General features: G+C 59.0%; 4 protein-coding genes across 4 annotated transcripts; 1 reads left to right on the top strand and 3 right to left on the bottom strand.

The window, feature by feature from the left end:
- Positions 1–1,577: 1,577 nt before the first annotated feature.
- L226DRAFT_98022 (uncharacterized protein) lies at positions 1,578–2,108 on the top strand. Its single transcript, XM_067687406.1, has 2 exons — positions 1,578–1,660; positions 1,718–2,108. Coding segments are annotated over exons 1-2 (288 nt in total). The 5' UTR covers positions 1,578–1,658; the 3' UTR covers positions 2,004–2,108.
- Positions 2,109–3,744: 1,636 nt separating this feature from the next.
- On the bottom strand, positions 3,745–6,192 carry L226DRAFT_510104 (alpha/beta-hydrolase). Its single transcript, XM_067678245.1, has 4 exons — positions 6,032–6,192; positions 5,726–5,976; positions 5,098–5,658; positions 3,745–5,040 (listed from the first exon to the last, which is right to left on the bottom strand). The coding sequence occupies exons 2-4, from the start codon at positions 5,951–5,953 to the stop codon at positions 4,018–4,020; spliced, it is 1,812 nt and encodes a 603-aa protein (XP_067534382.1). The 5' UTR covers positions 5,954–5,976; positions 6,032–6,192; the 3' UTR covers positions 3,745–4,017.
- Positions 6,193–7,535: 1,343 nt separating this feature from the next.
- On the bottom strand, positions 7,536–11,658 carry L226DRAFT_97983 (uncharacterized protein). The gene is made up of 4 exons (XM_067687405.1): positions 11,439–11,658; positions 11,189–11,378; positions 8,350–11,120; positions 7,536–8,290 (listed from the first exon to the last, which is right to left on the bottom strand). The coding sequence occupies exons 1-4, from the start codon at positions 11,497–11,499 to the stop codon at positions 7,662–7,664; spliced, it is 3,651 nt and encodes a 1,216-aa protein (XP_067534381.1). The 5' UTR covers positions 11,500–11,658; the 3' UTR covers positions 7,536–7,661.
- An 810-nt stretch (positions 11,659–12,468) lies between these two features.
- On the bottom strand, positions 12,469–13,330 carry L226DRAFT_97966 (uncharacterized protein). Its single transcript, XM_067687404.1, has one exon. The coding sequence runs from the start codon at positions 13,181–13,183 to the stop codon at positions 12,587–12,589; it is 597 nt and encodes a 198-aa protein (XP_067534380.1). The 5' UTR covers positions 13,184–13,330; the 3' UTR covers positions 12,469–12,586.
- Between the last annotated feature and the right edge of the window lie 3,973 nt (positions 13,331–17,303).

The raw sequence follows: 17,303 nt of genomic DNA, 5'->3' as shown, positions 1-17,303 counted from the left end.
ATCTAAGCGAAGCAAGGCGCAAAATATCTCTCTAAGCTAGTGGACCCGGCGATCGAGGATCGGTGGAATGGGCGTCCTAGATGATCCTCCCGATATTACCACCCATCAAAACGCTTCGCTGACCGGGTCGCCGCGTCGGCTTCACGCGGCATTTGACAACAAGCTACCGGAATGCCGGCCTTCGTGGGTTCATGATGATGATGGAAGCGAGCCATCAAACTTCATCGACTCCGAGCATCTATGCTGCAGCACGATGCGGCTCAAGTTCAGAGCCGCATGTAACTGGTAGTCAACGGGAGATCGAGCAATCATTACGGGCACTGGAATTGCACCGTAGCACTGGGCCGTCTGCATGAGTAGAGCGAATGAGTGAAGGGGTTTGCGGATCAAAGCCTACCAAAACATGAACTTTCCGTTCGAGACCCACCAAATAGAGTGCCTTCGCCACGACGCCGCTTCAAGCCAAACGTAAGTACGGGTCATGTAGATGCAGCTGTAGAATGCGACTGTGGAGGTACTCCTTGCGGGAATCAATTTATGCTCGGGACAAGATACGCACTGTAGTGGGTTTGTCAAGTGTTCAGCTCCAATACTTGCATGAAGAGGGAGCGAAGCGACATCTGGTGCCTCCGAGGCTCCGCATAGGTCAGTGTTACGGCTATGAGCTGGGAAAGTGATAGAAGATCAGCCTAGCCCTCAATTATGACGCAACGCACGCATAGGCAGCCAATGATCGTACAGAAGAGCGGCCGGACGCTTTGAAGTGCTATTTACGCGACAGTTTGATGCGTCTTCTGCGAACTTACTGTTGACAAGACATGGAATACCTGAGTCGCGGCCGCCGGGAGAGAGAGCTATCTGAGGAGAGGCAATCTTTCTCGTGAGCGCATTCTGTGCTGAGTGCTCCGCTAGAAGTTGAGAGACGTAGTCAGAACTACCCCACCAAGAATATTCAACTTCCATACGAAACATCCTTGGATGTCCCGTCCATGCGGATAGTGCGGTCACCGTGCGTTCAAAGAGTTCGGTAAGGGGCGACGACTTCCTGGATACCCGGGAGACGGACGGTTGATCAAGCGCAAGTTGGACCTTCGTTCGTGCTCATGGTTATCCTGGGATGAAACTCATTGACCCGGGACTGATCCTGACCAGAGGGTGACGTCTACTGGTTGCCTGAGCAAGTTGGCATTGACACTCACCGGAAATAATTAGGAATCAAGGACGATGAGGCACGACCAGAAGTGCAGGAGAGTGACGGGGAATTGCGCGGGGTCGTCATAGTGCCTGATTCAGAACACAGGTTATCGTGGACGGAGGCCAGGACAGAGTGAGAATGGTACAAGTAACGAGCCTTGCGGTAGTAGGGGCAACAAGGTGATAACAATAGAGTAAGCGAGGAAAGGTAGTAATTAAGCAACTTAGTAAGGAAGTAAGTAAGGAAGTAAGTAAGGAAGTAAGTGAGTGAGTAAGTGAGTAAGTAAGTGAGTAAGTAAGTGAGTAAGTACGTAAGTAAGTTTTCTTAATCGATCAAGTGGCCCTTAGCGTCTGCCTGCAACCAGCTTTTGCTGCCGCCTGCACTCCTCTCTCAACGATGTCTGCTGTTCAGTCGTTTGCAAGGGTCTACCCATGTGTTGGCCATCGGTCTCTTTCAGTAAGTGATGTATGTATACCCACTCTGCTCGCGCGATGGACAATCACCCATCCAGCTTCTTTCAAGGACATCGAGTTCAGGGTTTGAAGTAGCGTTCATGATGCAGCGCGCTACCAGGCGTTCGTCGGAGCGTCGGTACTCAAGGCGAACACTGCGGCGGGCTCGAAAAGCACCGCCGGTGTGTACTAACATTCTCCATGTCCTGCCGAACACGCTCTTCAACAGGGTTCGCAACACCAAGCGGACTCGGTGGCAGGCATGTGGATGCTCATATGACGAGATAGAGCTGCGCGATACGGACCTTCAGTTGCTGAAATGGGGCATGCACGATGCATTCGGTGAGTCCTACTAGCGGCACGAGGAGGAAACCGCTGAGGGACCTGACACGAAGGCCTCCCCACTCGCCCGCATACTGTACGCCCTCCATTTCCTTCCTGCATTCTGCCCCCACCTTCTCGCCATGTCAATTTGCATCTGTGGTCTCACGCTGGCCACTGGCTGGTCATCTCCGAACAAGGGCGTAACCTGTCGGTCGCTTCCTCTGTGTTCTTTCACTCGACAATGCTCACGGAAAGTGGTCCAAAGTGGACCATACATCTATTTGTGCGTCGCCAGTGTACTACTTAACGTGCGAAATTTACTGACGGATCTACCATTTAAGCCCATCTATCCTTCTCCGTCTCATCGGCTTCGACGAAGACAAACGCGCGTCGCGCTAACGGTGGTGCCGGGTCACCGACAAGTCGCGAACGGGGATCAGCGGGAGGTACCCTATATCCCCACTGGCTATCACCGGTCCCCGCGACATTGTTCTGCGCCTGGTAGGGAGTGGAGCTTTCCGGCGGCGCATACGCCTGTGCATTGTGCAAATGAAAATCCGGGGTGGTATGGTAGTGGACTTCGGGCGAATGTCCTGCTTCGAGAATTGGCACCGTCGGCATCGCACCCGTCTGCCCAACCGGGTTGACGGAGGACTGGCCCGGCGTATACATGCCAATGCTCTCGAAAGGGAAGACATGCCATCCCTGAGGCTCAACTCCGCCTGCATGCCCGTGTCCTTGCATTTGCAACATGGGGTGCTCGAGGCTAGGCGGGGCCCTAGCAAGTTCGGATTGACCGCCCCGTAAATGCTGAATGCGAGGTCAAGTCTCTCCCATAGACTTGTAGCAGTGTACATGATACTAACCATGGTTTCGTAGGAGTGATCATAGTGGTTGGGGTACATCATCGTACCCGTCACCGAGAACTGGGATTCGAGCGGGCGTAGGTTCGGCTCCTGGGGCACCCTGTTGTGGTACTAATGTCCTTTGTTAACTCCTGCGAGATCTCCCTATTCGTGAGCTTACCTCCAAGTTGAAGCCAGCGTTGTTTCGGCCTTGAGCAATTGGCGTCATGCTGTCCACTGATTCGGTGTGGATCGATGCTCCGTGACCGCCGAGGTCCAAGGGAGTACGAGCATGGCTACAACGTTGGTGAGGGACACAGCTGTGTCCCCATCCGGCATCTCTGCATCTAATGCACGGGAGAGGGCCATCGCATTTCCGGTGAGTTCTATGACAGTATTCGCACTGATACATTGGCAGCGATAAGCGCGATTCACGAAGGACGAAGTAGCGCAGACTCACTGCTACCTTCCGCGGGAGCTTCAACGAAAGACCCGGGCGGCGATCCTGCGTATGAGCTGTATCTAGTAAGGGCAAAGCTAATGAGATGGTTTCCAGCATGCCATTAGGATGCGGCCTACTAGACGACATCTCAACAGTACGGGATGGTGATAATTCGACAATGGGGCAGACGATGTGAGCTGGGATCAGTCCAATGGGTAGCAACGGAGAGGGGACGAGACCTCTGATTTTTAACCCTGGAGCGTGGCGTTACCATTGTTGTCGCGGTTCTTGAAAGCGGTAAGAGGCATAATACAACTGCGAGTTGCGGCACACTGAAGGAGGTGCCGTATGTACGAGTAACACATACTTCGGAACCAGAAGAGTGGTAATGTCCGAGCAGCCTGAATGGTACACCTTACGTCGACAACCGTCCGGGCGTCCTAAGTAAATTTGCACATCAGATCTTTGTAGCAGTTTTTTTTTAGTCGCCGTACTTGTATAGAGCCAGTCCGAGCCTAATTGCCACTAGTAACGCTGAGTGCGAGAGCGACCACAGATGAAGTCTTCAAAACTTCACCATTCTACGCTCGTGGTCAGCGTCACCCGTCATAGCTCAAGCGATTCGCCGCATACCGTGTCATGGATATGTGGACATCATCATCGCCCCGTGCCACATGAGCCCTTCCCTGGTGTGATCAAGTTGGCCGTACGGCGAGAACACACAAATCCGAAACCCGACAATGTATGTACATCCTTTCCTCAGAACCCAAACATCGGTACCACCTCTGATAGCCCCCGTATCGCCTCCAGTAACTCCTGGTCCTCAAGTGACATCGCGCTGACATCACTCACAGACCCAATCAACGGCAGCTCATCCGCCTCGCACACTGCCCCTTCCTTCGGCAGCACCCCATGCTCCATGTACGCCCTAACATGCTTCGCCGTGCACAGTGACGGCGCCGACAACGAACAGTGCCCGTGTGAGTTCTGCACGAGTAACCCAGCGCCAGAATACCGTTCCCGCACAGCCAACGCGTCTCTCAGCGGGCACACAGGGTCGTACCGCGGCGAAATGAGCAGCAGCGGATGCGATGTGTTCGCCGCCGCAAGGGGACCTGTATACCGCCACTTCGGACGAACGCGCCATTCCGCGCACTGAAGGTAGTGCACAGCCCAGATCGGGCCCCCGTGCGGCGAGTCCTTGACGAGCTCGTCGTAGTAGTTCGCGTAGTACTCGGGGTCATACGGGTGCTCCTCGCCGTCTCCACACGCGATCGCGTTGAAGGCGTCGTTCTCGGCGAGCCAGGGAATCGTGCCCGAGGAGCATTTGCACTCTGTGGGGTCGACGATCTTCGGTGCGAGCGCTGTGAGTGCGGTCTGATTGCCTGTCTCGATGGCCCGGATCGTATCAACAATGGTACCATAGTTCGCGAGGGGTTTATATGATGACGAGAAGAGTTGGGTGATGAGCGCCTTACGGGTCAGGATGACAGGCGGCTCAGCGAGCGGGATGGCAATAGGGTTCCGTGCGACCTCGTCGAGGACGCCAAAGTACCGTGCGCGGATTGTGTCAGGAGTAGACTCATAGAGGGTGCAACGGAGAGGACCGGCTTCGTGGCAGTATGTGAACAGCGAATCCATGACGGCCTCCATGTCGGCCAGGTTCGAGCTCCAGAGAGCACCGCGGTAGTTGTCTCCGTCGTACACACCGTCGATGATCACGCGGCCGACCTTTTCCGGATACATCGCAGAGAAATATTGCCCGAGGATGGACCCGTAGCTCTGCATAAGACACGACCCATTAGCCTAGAAGACACCCAATCAGCCGAACAAACTCACGAAACCCCAGTAGTGCAACTTTTCCTGCCCAAGCTTCTCCGTAATCTTGATCATGTCCGTAGCAACGCTCGCGGTGCTCATGAACCGCGCAATACCCAGTTCTCCACCAATGGCCTGCTCGCACTTCGCAGCCACAACCTGCTCCCGCGCCCGATAGAGACCTAGCGTGTGGTCCGACGCATTCAGGAACTGGTGCCCGACCTGGGTCATCCAGATGTTCCGCTCTGCAGCGCTGGCGAAGCACTCCACACGAGGGGTGCTCGCGCCCGTCCCACGCGGGTCGAACCCAAGCACGTCGAAGGAGCCGCCGACGATGCGAGAGATGTTCGCCCCTGCGCGCTCGACGAGGTTGGTACCGGATCCTCCGGGTCCACCAGGGTTGATGAGGACTGTGCCGCGGTAGTCCGCCGTCCCTCTGGACGCTGCGGGGATCATGCGCAGTGCGATTGCGGTTGTAGGTCCGTCCGGGTCTTCCGAGAGGTAGTCCAGCGGGAGCAGGAGACGGGCGCAAAGGTGCCCGTCGTAGCACGGAGTCCAGTTGATGTCCGTTGACGGCTCGAGCTGAATGATACCCATTCAGTTAGCTGCCCGCAAGACCGATTACAGGCCCATGGGATCATCAACTCACAGCATACCAGTCGAACTCTGCTACTGCGGAGACAGGGCTGCTGACGTGTGGCAACTGCGTAGTCTCGCCTCCAAGGTGCAAGCACACAGTCCCAACGGCTGCGAGCGTTATCACCCAGAATTTTGCCCGACGGCTCAGTCTTTTCCTCGGAGGCTGAGCCTCGTCCTGGGTCGGTTCATACGAGCGCGGAACATAGATCTCCTGCAACTTGCGGTCGAGCGTGTCCATTGTGTTCGCCTATCCTTTCCTGCCTGCAACTCAAACTTTCATGATACTACGCCCGAGTCTGAGGTCAGAGAAACTCACTGCTGCAAGGTCGCTCGGCTTAGACTGATCGGATACTTGTGTCCTTCAAGGGCTGGCACTGGACGACGACAGCCTTCCAACAGGAGTGGGAAGGGATCCGAATCCCTGCGCCTTCGTCAACGCCGCCTTATATCAGCGCAGTCGAGGACCCATGGGTGAGTTGTGCCAAGATTGCGCATTCAAATGTTCCTCGCGGTCCACGTGGACCTAATCAGTCGCTCAGACTCGCACGCCGATATGATATGTAATAACTCTGTGGATGTCCCGCCAAGGGAGTCTTGTCGTCGAACAGCATTGGAGTGCAAGCTTTCCAAGCATGTTCTGTCAAGCCAGCCAGCAGTGAGTACACGAGCGCATAGGAGGTCAGGCAGGGGAGTTAGCGGGGAAAAAACCTATCGCAGCGCAGGGATTATCGTGGGCGGCAAGTCGGGCCGGAGGCTCCCGCACCAGCTCGGGGAGGAGTTGGGATTCAGAACCAACGCGAGGGCACAGGACAATCGCAAAGAGCCACGATACGATACGCACGCATTGACGACGCCTTATGGGTATGAATCCAAGATGCATTGATAATGTGACAGCGATGCATGCATGCCGGGGTGTGAGTACGTATACTGATTTCTACGTGGTGAGGCACGCAGGTATGGGGGGGGGGATATCGATATCCGAACAACGAACGACGAACGACGAGACAACGAGGGAAGACGTCCGGACAGACGGCGAACGATATAAGAGTGAGAGAGAGACGACGACGAATCTCGGTGATACAAACAGTGACTAGCAAGTAGCGACGGTCGGGGGTTCGAGTGCGACGGTGACACGTCGACACGTCCGCCGAGTCACAAGGCGAGTGCGCAATACATACACAATAGAACAGATAGGTCATAAAAACGGACGATGCGAATGGGGGATGCACGTGAAGTGGAATGAGAGATGGGATCGATACAGGGTACATACATAACATACATACACAGGAACAGACACAGACACAGACGCAGGAACAGAAACACACAAACACAATGGCACGATGGCACGATGGCGAGGCGAGAGAGATAAGAGAGAGAGACAAAGAAAGAGTACTGTACAGACACAGCTGGAAAGACCAGCCACTCCTCCCTAAAATCGACAATGGGGCGGTGGACGTAAGAACGAACGAACGAACGAACGAAAGACCGAAGACGGGTAACGAGAGCGAGCGAGCGACGACGATGTGCGGTGCGACAAGATGATAGATGACACAGTGCAATAGTATCGGGGGAAAGAGGGGGAGGGAGGCTGGGGGGTAAAAAGACCAGGTTCGGTCGACTGGCGAGAATGGTACAAGAAATCGGATCAGGGAGCGTGCGAGTGGGCGAGCGACAGTGGTCGCTCGAGAGCGCATCTGCGCGTGGAATGCGATAGGACAACAGATTGAGGACGTCCTTGGGAGGGCTGAGTTCGTGGATGATGGTCGGAATCGAGGGAAGATGTTCGAGATCGGAGGGAAGGAGATTGAGGTCGAGGGAAGATGGACGGCGTTAAACGGGCGTCGAGGGAAGACATGTCGAACGCCACAAATCACCCAAAGGCAGCGAGGCAGCGAGGCAGGAGTGCAGAGTGCGTGCGGAAGACAAACCACAAACCGCACTCCTCCTCACGTCTTCCCCGTCAACGTCTGCACGAACCCCCTAATCCCACCAAACCTCTGCTTCCCCACACCCCCACCTCCACCGCCCCCGCCCCCGCCCCCGCCGCCACTCCCCCCGCCCCCATTCCTCGCATGCCCATACGGCGAATGCGCGCGGGGGAACGCATCGTGCGCCAACAAGCCCATCTTCATCAGCTTGTTCGCCCTCGCGCGCTCGCGCTCCTGCTCGCTCACGCTCCGCTGCGTCACGATGTCCGGGGACGCGTGCCGCGGGGGCGCGGTCGACACGCGCGAGAGCGGGACGCCGAACGTGCTGCTGTCCCCGTCCCTGTCCCTGTCCCCGTTCATGGAGGGAGAGACGGTGCTCGGCATGCCCCCATAGTAGCTCGCGTCCGGGTCGGGTGTGCGGGAGCGGACGATCCGCGGGGGGAGGTCGATGAGGGATGGGGAGGAGATGACGGGGAGCGTGCGGGAGGAGGCGGGGAGGCGGATGTACGTGTTGGTGATGTCGTTGCTGCTCGGTGGGGAGGGCCGTGCGCTGCCTATTGCGCTGCCGGACAGCGATGGTTTGTGTCCAGGCGAGAGCTGTCTGTGCCCTTGGGAAAGGAAGCCACCAGTGTGATCGGAAGTTTCGCCTGTTTGTGTCGGGTTCGTCAGCAACAATCCCAACGAAACGAAACGAGAGTACACTCACCATCAGCAGTATGAGGCCGCCTCTGCTTAGTCCGCCTCTGTGCACCAGCAGACGCCAACACCGGCCTATCCTCCAAGCTAAACTTCCTCACCCCACTCTCAGACCTCCGCGACCTCAGCTCGCCACCTCTCCTACTCCGCACCTGGCTCTGGCTCTGACTCGGGGTCTTCGGGCTCCCCACGGGAGTATCCGCACTCCTCGAGCTCTCCGGCGGACTCCTGCCCCCCTCCCACCCGCGCCCCCTCCCCTTCTCCCTCTCCTCCCTCTGCTTAAACCTGCGCTCAATCGCCAGACTCTCCCCATACGCCGCCAGCTTCGCGCTCAACGGCGTCCGCCCACTCGCCCCCGACGCCCCCGGGGCGCCCGCGCTGCCCCCATTCACGAGCCCGAGCCCCGGCAGCTCGATATCCACGTCCTCCCTGTCGAGGATGCTCTTCTGCGCGCGCTGCACGAGCGCCTCCGCCTGCGCGTGCGACGAGATCGCGCGGATGTCGATGTCCAGCGGCGGCGCGCGCACGCGCGGGGACATCGTGCGCGACTGCGACTGCGATGGGGCGCGCTCGGAGAAGTACCCCGTGCCCGACGCAGACGAGTACGAGTCCGTGCGGCTGCGCGTCCCCGCGCCCGCCCCTGCGAGCATCTTCTCGCGCTCCCTGTCCTCGAGCTCGGGGTCGAGGGGCAGCGGGAGCGGGAGCTCGAGCTCGAGCGACGTCGCGTCCGAGTCCGCCGAGTTCGGGGAGCGGATCTGCAGCTCCAGCGAGGGCGTGGGTCCTGGCGTCTGCGGCATGCTCGCGTCCGTGCTCGTGCTCATGCTCCCGAAGCTGTCTCCGCGCACGCGGTTGTCGACGCCGTGGATTCCGAGCAGGCTGCGCTGCGATTCTTGCGGCTCGACGGTCGGAGGGGCCTGCGACGACGACTGTCGCTGTGATTGCTGCTGTGATTGCTGCTGTTCGTCGGACGAGTGCGGCTGGAGCGGCGGGCGGTTGATGCTGAACGGGCAGTCGAACCCTGAGTCGTCTGGGGGTGCGGTGGGCGACGGGACCGTCGACCCAGTCGAAGAATGGCGCGAGAGCTGTGAGCCCGCAGATGGCCGGCGCTGCAGCGGGTGGCTCTCAGACTTGAGCTCTCGCAGCCGGGACTTGCCTTCAACCAGCCCGAGTCCGAGCCCTATGCGCGGGGAGATGACCTCCCCGTACCCTTCGTCGTCGTCGTCGTCCGCAGCAGTAGCCTGCCGCCGGTGCGAGAGCGTATCTCTGCTCTCCTGGTCACGCAGGCGCTGCTGGGAAGACGCGCTCCACGGCGACCGCGGGCTGGCGGTCCCCGAGCCCTGGCTCTCGCCGCGCAAGGAGCTGACGCTCCCGCTCGCCTTGAGGTCCAAGCCGAGCCCGGAGCGCTTCGAGGACACCGACGCCGCCGTCGAGCTCGAGTCGAAGCGAAGCGAGCGTGTCGAGCCCTCGCCCTGCAGTGGGGGCTGGAACTGCGACTGCCCCGACGACGCAGACCGGCCGTGCGGCCGGAGTATCCCAGGACGCATAGGTGGGCTCCTGTGCCCCTGCAGCTGGGGCACTGATGGCGTCTGGGGCTGCGGGGAGGGCGACTGCGTCTTCGCGGGAGTCTCGGCGGGGTTCGTGCTCGATCCAGAGCCGGACCGGTTGCGCAGGCGTTCCATCGAGAGCTTGCGATGCAGCTCGACTGCCAATGGCGGGAAGGTATCTGTCGAGCTTGACTGCTGGCTCTGGCTCTCACTCCCAAGCCTGCTCCGGCTGCTCGGGACGGTAGTCAGCGTTGCGGTGTAAGGTTGGGAGCTGGACGCTGTTGATAGGGGACCAGACTCCGAGGCGCGGGTGCGCAAGGGAGAGTTCGCTGATGGGCCTCTGCTGCGTTCGCGCTCTCGTTCAGGGGCCGGCGAGGCCGATGAGGATGTCACCAGCGAGCTGGAGGAGGCATACCCAGAAAAGCTGTCTCGACTCTCGGGAGTCGTGGGAGCGCCGGGTGAGGACGTAGCGGAGTCGCCCGCGGACTTCTTGAACATGTGGAGGAGAGATATCTTGCCCCTTAATCGTCCCGGGGTCGAGGACGTGGATGTAGATGCGGTGACGGAAGCCTCGGCATCGGTACCCGCAGATCGAGGCCTGTGCGATGACGACAGCGACGGTCGCCCTGAGGACTTGGTATGATGCTGCTGTGTTGATGAGCTATGCGCATGGCCGTGCGCATGAGGCAGAGCGTCGAAAATGTGTGGGAGGGAGGGTCGGCGAGACGGAAATTCTTGCGCGGTGGATGTATCAGGTGAGGATTCGAGGGATGCGGATCCCTGCATGGGAGAGGACGACGTAGGATATGACGCATCTTCGTGTATCTGGCCCGAGGATGGAGGAGTCGGGAGCGAGGGCCTGATCATGTTGAGCGCGTTGTCAATAGAATGTTTCACCTTGAGCTTCTTATCGAACATCCTGCAATCGTACTCGTTCCGCGATGCCGCGTCCAGCTCGGGAGCGAGAGTCTCCCGCTCGCGGAGGTCCCGGTCCTTCTCGTGCGTCCACTTACTGAGCAGGTCGGCGCAGCGCGTCCACCCGTTTTGGCGCGCGAGCATCTCCGGGGTGACATTGTGCTTGTCCGCGCGGTCTGGGTGCGCGCCATGGAGAAGGAGGGTGAGGACGACATGCTCGTGGCCGTTCGCAGCAGCAAAGTGGAGCGGCGTTGCGCCCGAGCTTCCCACGATGGGTGCGGAGGTATCTCTGTGTCGGTCGCTCGAGTATTTACGGGGGAGCCTGCGCGAATGCACATGGTTCGAATGTGTAAAAATAGTGCAGAGAGATGGTACCGGGGAGAGACGCACCTGGGAGCGTTGACATCCGCACCGCGCTCAATCAACAACCGTACGATGAGGTCATTCCCCCCGGAGCAGGCGACATGAAGTGGGAGTACGCCGTCGAGCACAGAATTGACGGGCTGGCCGTGATCGAGAGCATAGGTGACGAGACCAAGGTTTCCGGACGCGGCAGCGGAGTGGAGGCCGAGATTGGGGACTAGAAAAACACAGATGTTCAATGAAAAAAAGACTTACGAGAAACGACGAGGAACCATACAGTCTAGAGTGACGTTGTACTTTGCCTCCGCGCGGTGAGTCCTCGAGGAGACACTAGGCATGGCGGGGACGGGGAGAGAGGAGGGTCGGGAAGCGAAGCGTAAAGCGGTGACGGGTAGGGCCGGCGATATTCATATATTGCCCGTTGGGCAGATGGAGATACGCGAGGATCAGTGGAGGAGAGGTCTGCGAGATCTAGCGCTACCGCCGATTTAATGTGCCGGAGGAGCCTCGAGTTGAGTGGCAGAGGAGACCACTGCAGCTAGCGAGGAACAGGTTAGAGCATAAGTACGGCCGCGTGCGCGCAGTGGCGGGGAAGACCTGGCAGCGAGAGGAGGAAATGCGAGGAGATGAGGAGACAGGGACGCGCGAGAGGAGGAGATGGAGGTGGAAGGAGAGAGAGGAGGAGAAGCGGCACAAGAGCCTAACCCGGAGGACATGCCGATTCTAAGCGCGAGGATGAGTGCGGGGTACCGCCCATCCCAGCTTCCCGGCAACACCCGCGACCCAGCGGTGCCCGGGGGCTTCACGCAGACCCTCCCTCCGTCTATGAATCTTCTGCTATGCAAGACCTGACAAGACTATGCTTGGTGCTGCAAGTGACCCTACACGCTCTCAACTGCACATATGTCAAGCCAGGCCACCTGTCTCCTTCTGACAGAAGCTGAAGCCCAAGCGCCCATCTCAGGCCCCCATGCACCACCCACTGGGATTTCGAGGCGCGGGAACAAGCTGCTGGCACGTCCCTTCCGCTCAGGGAGGACCCCCTTCCGCTTGCCATGTTCCATGGACGAGGTTGATAGGGCAGCGTGACCTGTTCGCCGCCCAAGAGAGCTTCTGCTTCGCCGCCCGGATGGTGGATTATTATCTGGGGATATTGTCTTGGTCGTCCGTCGTCTGACAGGTTGCTGCATATATCACTCGGCCATCCATCGTCGTGCCCCCGTCCTGCCAGATCCATCTTCCTTCCTGCTTTCTTCGGCTTGGACGGGCGTATGACCTCTGTGCCTCCCCGACACATTACCGCCCCGGAAGGTGCACGGACATCCTCTCCGAGGGGACTGCATTTGCGCCCCGTCTCAGCAGGCTCGGTCGGGATGGAGACACTCTGGAGCCCTTGTTCGGTCTTGTGGTCGTGTCTTCTTGCACTCAGCATTCCGCTCTGTGGCCCCATAGCTTCGGTTGATGATCTTGATCAAGGGAACGGCTGAACCGCCTGCACCTCGGGCTGTGCTTGTCCTCGACGGCGACGGCGCGATGGCATAGCACTCGCACGTCCACATCCAGACAGCGTTCTCGCTCGCCCACCCGGCGTGTCTTTCCCCGGGCCCTCTTCTGCACACGCTCCTCGCAGTCCACCGTCTCCCACTGCCAGCGTCTCGCCCGGTCTCCAGGCTGCTCCTCCCATCGGGCGATCCGACTCGACCTCCCCGGGCTCGTTCGGACCCTCCAGTCCCTCCACACGGCGTCGTCCGCCTCGAGGCATGCACCAGCATGCCACCACCGTGCCGTCGTCCTATCTCTCCTCGCCCCCGGCCGTGCTCCTCGAGTTTTCCCGCACCCCGGAGCCTCCGTGCGCGAATCGGGGCATAGCCTAAGCACCCGCTCTGCACGGAGCCAGCAAAGAACCCTCCCCCATCCGGTTTCCGGATACGGCAACGTGCACGTCCAGCAGCGTGCACGGTGTCCACGTCCACCGTCCATCAAGCCCAGCTCAGAGCTTATCGCCCCAGGCCTCGGCGCCATCAATGAACTCTAGCTATATGGCCGAGGAGAAGCCTTCCTTTTTGCCGTCGCCGTCGCCGTCGGTGGCCCCTTCCGTCGAGGCTCTGTCGCCCGCAGACTAAACTGCATACATATCTATCAACGTGGTGTGCGAAGCCTGGGCCAAGGTTTGCGATTGGGCTGCGCGGACGGCATCATCTTCTCATCTTCGCGATGGCGCACGCCACTGTCGAGATGATCATCTGATGAGCTGTACGTGTCTCTCTGGTGACCGCCTGCGCCTCCCTCGGTCGTGCGCCCGAGAAGAAAGAAGGATCAAGGTATGTATGTACGCACACAGTTCTCGTTTGATGACACAAGGCGTAAGATGGCTGCGTGCGCCCGGTGGTGGTTCAACGTCCAACGTCCAACATATGTTGATCCCTGGCTTTGAATGTTGGAGCTTGCAGGTGAATTGGGCTCATCCCTCCCATGGCCAACCGCTGTCGCCGACATGCTCATAGTTCGGTGGGCGGCAGCGGGTGGTCTATGAGTTCACGGACCTCTCACGAGTTATCCCTAACTGCCGCCCAGCGGAGCGAACGCGCAATAGGAAACTTAACAGGCCGTTTTTGAGTGCGCTTCCCAAGTAAGTTCTCCCTGCCCGTCTGTTCGCCTAAACCCAGTCCGAACCAGTGGGCCCACTCCACATTCTTCGTCCCCCCCTCCAGAGCTCCCCTTCTGCCCTATCGTCTCCTGGGGAACATCCACACACCCCAATCGACTCCCACTTCCTCCGGCGCTCCTCCTCCTAAAAATCGAACGTCGACGCACACAGGGACACGCACCACAGCTTCGCCATGACGCGTTCGTCCGTGTTTGGATCCAATGGGTACAAGTATGTATGTATATGCAGTGCGCGCTCGCCCCGTGCGCATGAGGTGATTTTCAGGCACTCCTGATCCCGGGTGTTTGCCAATGCTCCCCTATAGCTATGTCACCGTCACCATGCCATGCCATGGCGACACCCCTCTTCCTCCCATTTTGCCGTCGTGCTGTGCACGTCCACCGTGCCACGTTCACAGCCTTCCGTCCACAGGTGCCCTGTAATAGTCGTCAGTCCATTGAGCCACCGAACCACCGAACCGCGCACCCGCTCACGGTTTCAAGACCGCAGCCAAGCAGGGATCGTCGCTCGCATCCATGATGGTGATACACACGTCCCCGTCCCCGCCTGCGTCTGCGTCTCCCATCCCCGTCGCGGCCTCGGCCGAGAACGCCAGCGCTGATCCCGAGCCACATTGACTTCCTACTGCGATACCTGGCTCCTCGACAACCATCGACGGCGTCTTCCTTCTGAAATTCTAGCTCATCCCGCTGCCGCCGCCACCATCAGTCACGCAGCCCTTCTCTCTTCTTTCTGCTCTCTTCTCTCTTCTTTGAACTTTCTGCTCTCTTCGCTCTTCTCTCGACCTTTCCCTTCCATGCAGGCCACTTACTCACTCAGGTTACTCGAGCAGATCCCAGACCGGCTCGAGGGCTTCTAGCACCGCACAACGCCCCTCAGGTCTCCAGCTCTCCCCGACGTGCCCGAGCATCATGCTCACGCGATCTGGGGTACAGTGTAATAGTATCATTGGTGCGTGATTCGATTGGGCTGGTGTGGTGTGCGGCGACTGCCGCGGGTGGCGTCGCGCATCGCCGTGGGGAAGCGCGTCGTATGAGGTCGTATGGTAGCCTTACCTGCGAGTACCCCGGCGCTGGCCGTCACTATGTAGTACGAACGGTGTCTACGAAATCGGAAAGGTCGTCACCTAACAAAATCGTCTCTTCTGCCTTACAGGCTCTCGGTCCGGCCTGGATTCCTTGGTCTGTGTCGCAACTAGTACTGTATGTAATCCGGGGGTCGACTCTACATCGGCATCGGCACTCGCGCTCTCACAGCCCAGGACCCAGAGCTGCGCGACTGAAGTACTGACGTGCAAGCCCCGACGGACGGCCACTCGACTGCCGCTATAGTAGACTGTAGAGCGCACGCACCTCGGCACCGGCACTCGCGCTTGCACAGGTAACAAACAGGTAACAAACAGAGGTCAGGATGTACTATGTGTCCGCCCTGCGCGTACTTAGTCGGCGACCGATCGCCCCATTCCAACCAGCGCGTGGTCCCAGCATCTGGTCAGAACCAGTCTGTGACCTGTCGCGGCCAGCAAGTACTCGCACCAGCCGGGGACAGAAAGTCAATCCAATGTACGATGTACAATTGTACACCTCGGCACGGCACGGGGGTCCGAGAACCCGCGCTCGCACAGGATAGGACGTACCTCAGGCTATCCTGGTCCAGCGCTCTGTAACCTCCTGCCAGCGCCTGCAGTGCGAGCTGCCCGCCGTGCGACCGCAACCTGCCGAGCTCCGAGCTGAGGTTTGTTCGCTTCCGTCCTCGGCGTGCGTACCACTCCTGCAGATGCTCACGCTCACGGATCGGTCCGAACCGTGGCTGGCGACGGTGTCTTGGTCTTGCCAGGGTCCCTTCAGGCTCCAATTGCAATCACTGATTCGAGTCCCCGCTTCGCATCCGCCTCAGCCGTGCTGTGCGCACGTATCCTGTTCTGGCGGCCGCATCGTCTCGCTGCGCGGACTCGCACAACCAGTATGTATGCTCGCTGGCAACGAACGATGAACTCAGAACGCCAAACAGTCAAACAGTCAAACAGTCAAACAGTCAAATGTGTAGTCCGCGGCCATATCAGACGGATGGATGGATCGTACAGTAACACAATATGACGGACATGGACATCTACATAGATCTCTTCAAGTTCGATGCATAGTCGCCTACGCACCTAGTCGACCACACATCCGCAGCTACACATTCGGATCGAACCACGAACGTCTCCGAGCCGGCACATCCATTGATCATCACTCCAGTGTCCCCGCCCGGTCAGCCTTCATGCCTCCTCGTCAAGCCGTACCTGGATCTCGCACCCGAATCTCAGTAGGAACCACACGCTCGGCAATGGCAGTACACAACGGGCACGGAGAGCATAGCCTCTCGAGGGGCGGGCCGCCGGTCTCGACCCAGGCACCGTCACTGCAATTCACTATGTTTGCTTCCGCCCCGCATCCCGCATCTCGCATCCCGCACGCGGCACGGGTCTATCTCGGCCACATCTGCATAGCCTGAACCTTCAAAGCTCAAAGTACAGCTGGTGCCTGGAGGCTGGTGGCGCATTCGGAACGGGTCTGTCGCGTTCACATACATATGTACTCATGGACTTGGCTGAGGGCCTGAGGTTCAGGCCTCAGGGGGTGTCCGTCTCGATCTGCTTCCGCCTCCCGTGCCCGCGCCGGCGTTCCTGTGCACCGGCACTGCTCAGTGCTGAGCTTGCCCTGTGCCTGGCGACTCGCGAGTCGCTCTCAGCCTGCAAGTTGAAGTTTCGGGTGAGTCACATCATTAACATTCGGTACTCCGCAACCCCCCACATGTACGAGTGCTGTGTTACCAACTAACTCTGATCTTGCGCAGACAGTCCTGACTATAGGCGTCAGGTATGATATATTCGTTCCACCATCATGTGGACAGTGGTACTCATTGGTGCGTGATTCTCGTGGACGTCGTTGCAAGGTGTGGACAGTTGGAAGTGTTGTGCACCGCCGTGGGCGCGGCGAAGCGCGTCGTATACTTATAATAGTAGCCCCATGAGATGGAGTCGTGTGCACTGTTACGACTCGGGCATGGTCACCACTGGACTTCCGGCTACTAAATTGTTTCTTCCTCTTCTGCCCTCGCCCTCTCGGTCCAGCCTGCCAGTGGGCTGTCTCTGTTGCGACTAGTCATTCGACAGACGACTGGCCGACGCCCCGTATGGTGAGTACCACCCGTGGCCCGACCGCCCGACTGCCTTCTTGTACATGAGCGCAGTTGGCCTCATGACGTTCGCGGACGAAGTCGAGGCTCCCACGATATGGCCCACACCTGCCAATACGATCTGCGCAAATTATTGTCACACTCATCGGCATGTGTACTATCGCAACCGACCCAACATGAAGTCATCACCTCTACCGGTCGCGGTGTGGGCTTTTCCAGTATGTCTCTCCATCCGGATGCTCTTCGAGGTCTAAGGTCTTCGTCCTGGGCTCGACAGCGCTGAACGCGCTCGACCGC

Source organism: Lentinus tigrinus (genome assembly GCF_003813185.1).
Source record: "Lentinus tigrinus ALCF2SS1-7 unplaced genomic scaffold L226scaffold_16, whole genome shotgun sequence".
Taxonomy (NCBI): Eukaryota; Fungi; Basidiomycota; class Agaricomycetes; order Polyporales; family Polyporaceae; genus Lentinus; species Lentinus tigrinus.
The sequence above is the reverse complement of the archived record's forward strand: the minus strand, read 5'-3'. Positions and strand labels throughout refer to the sequence as shown.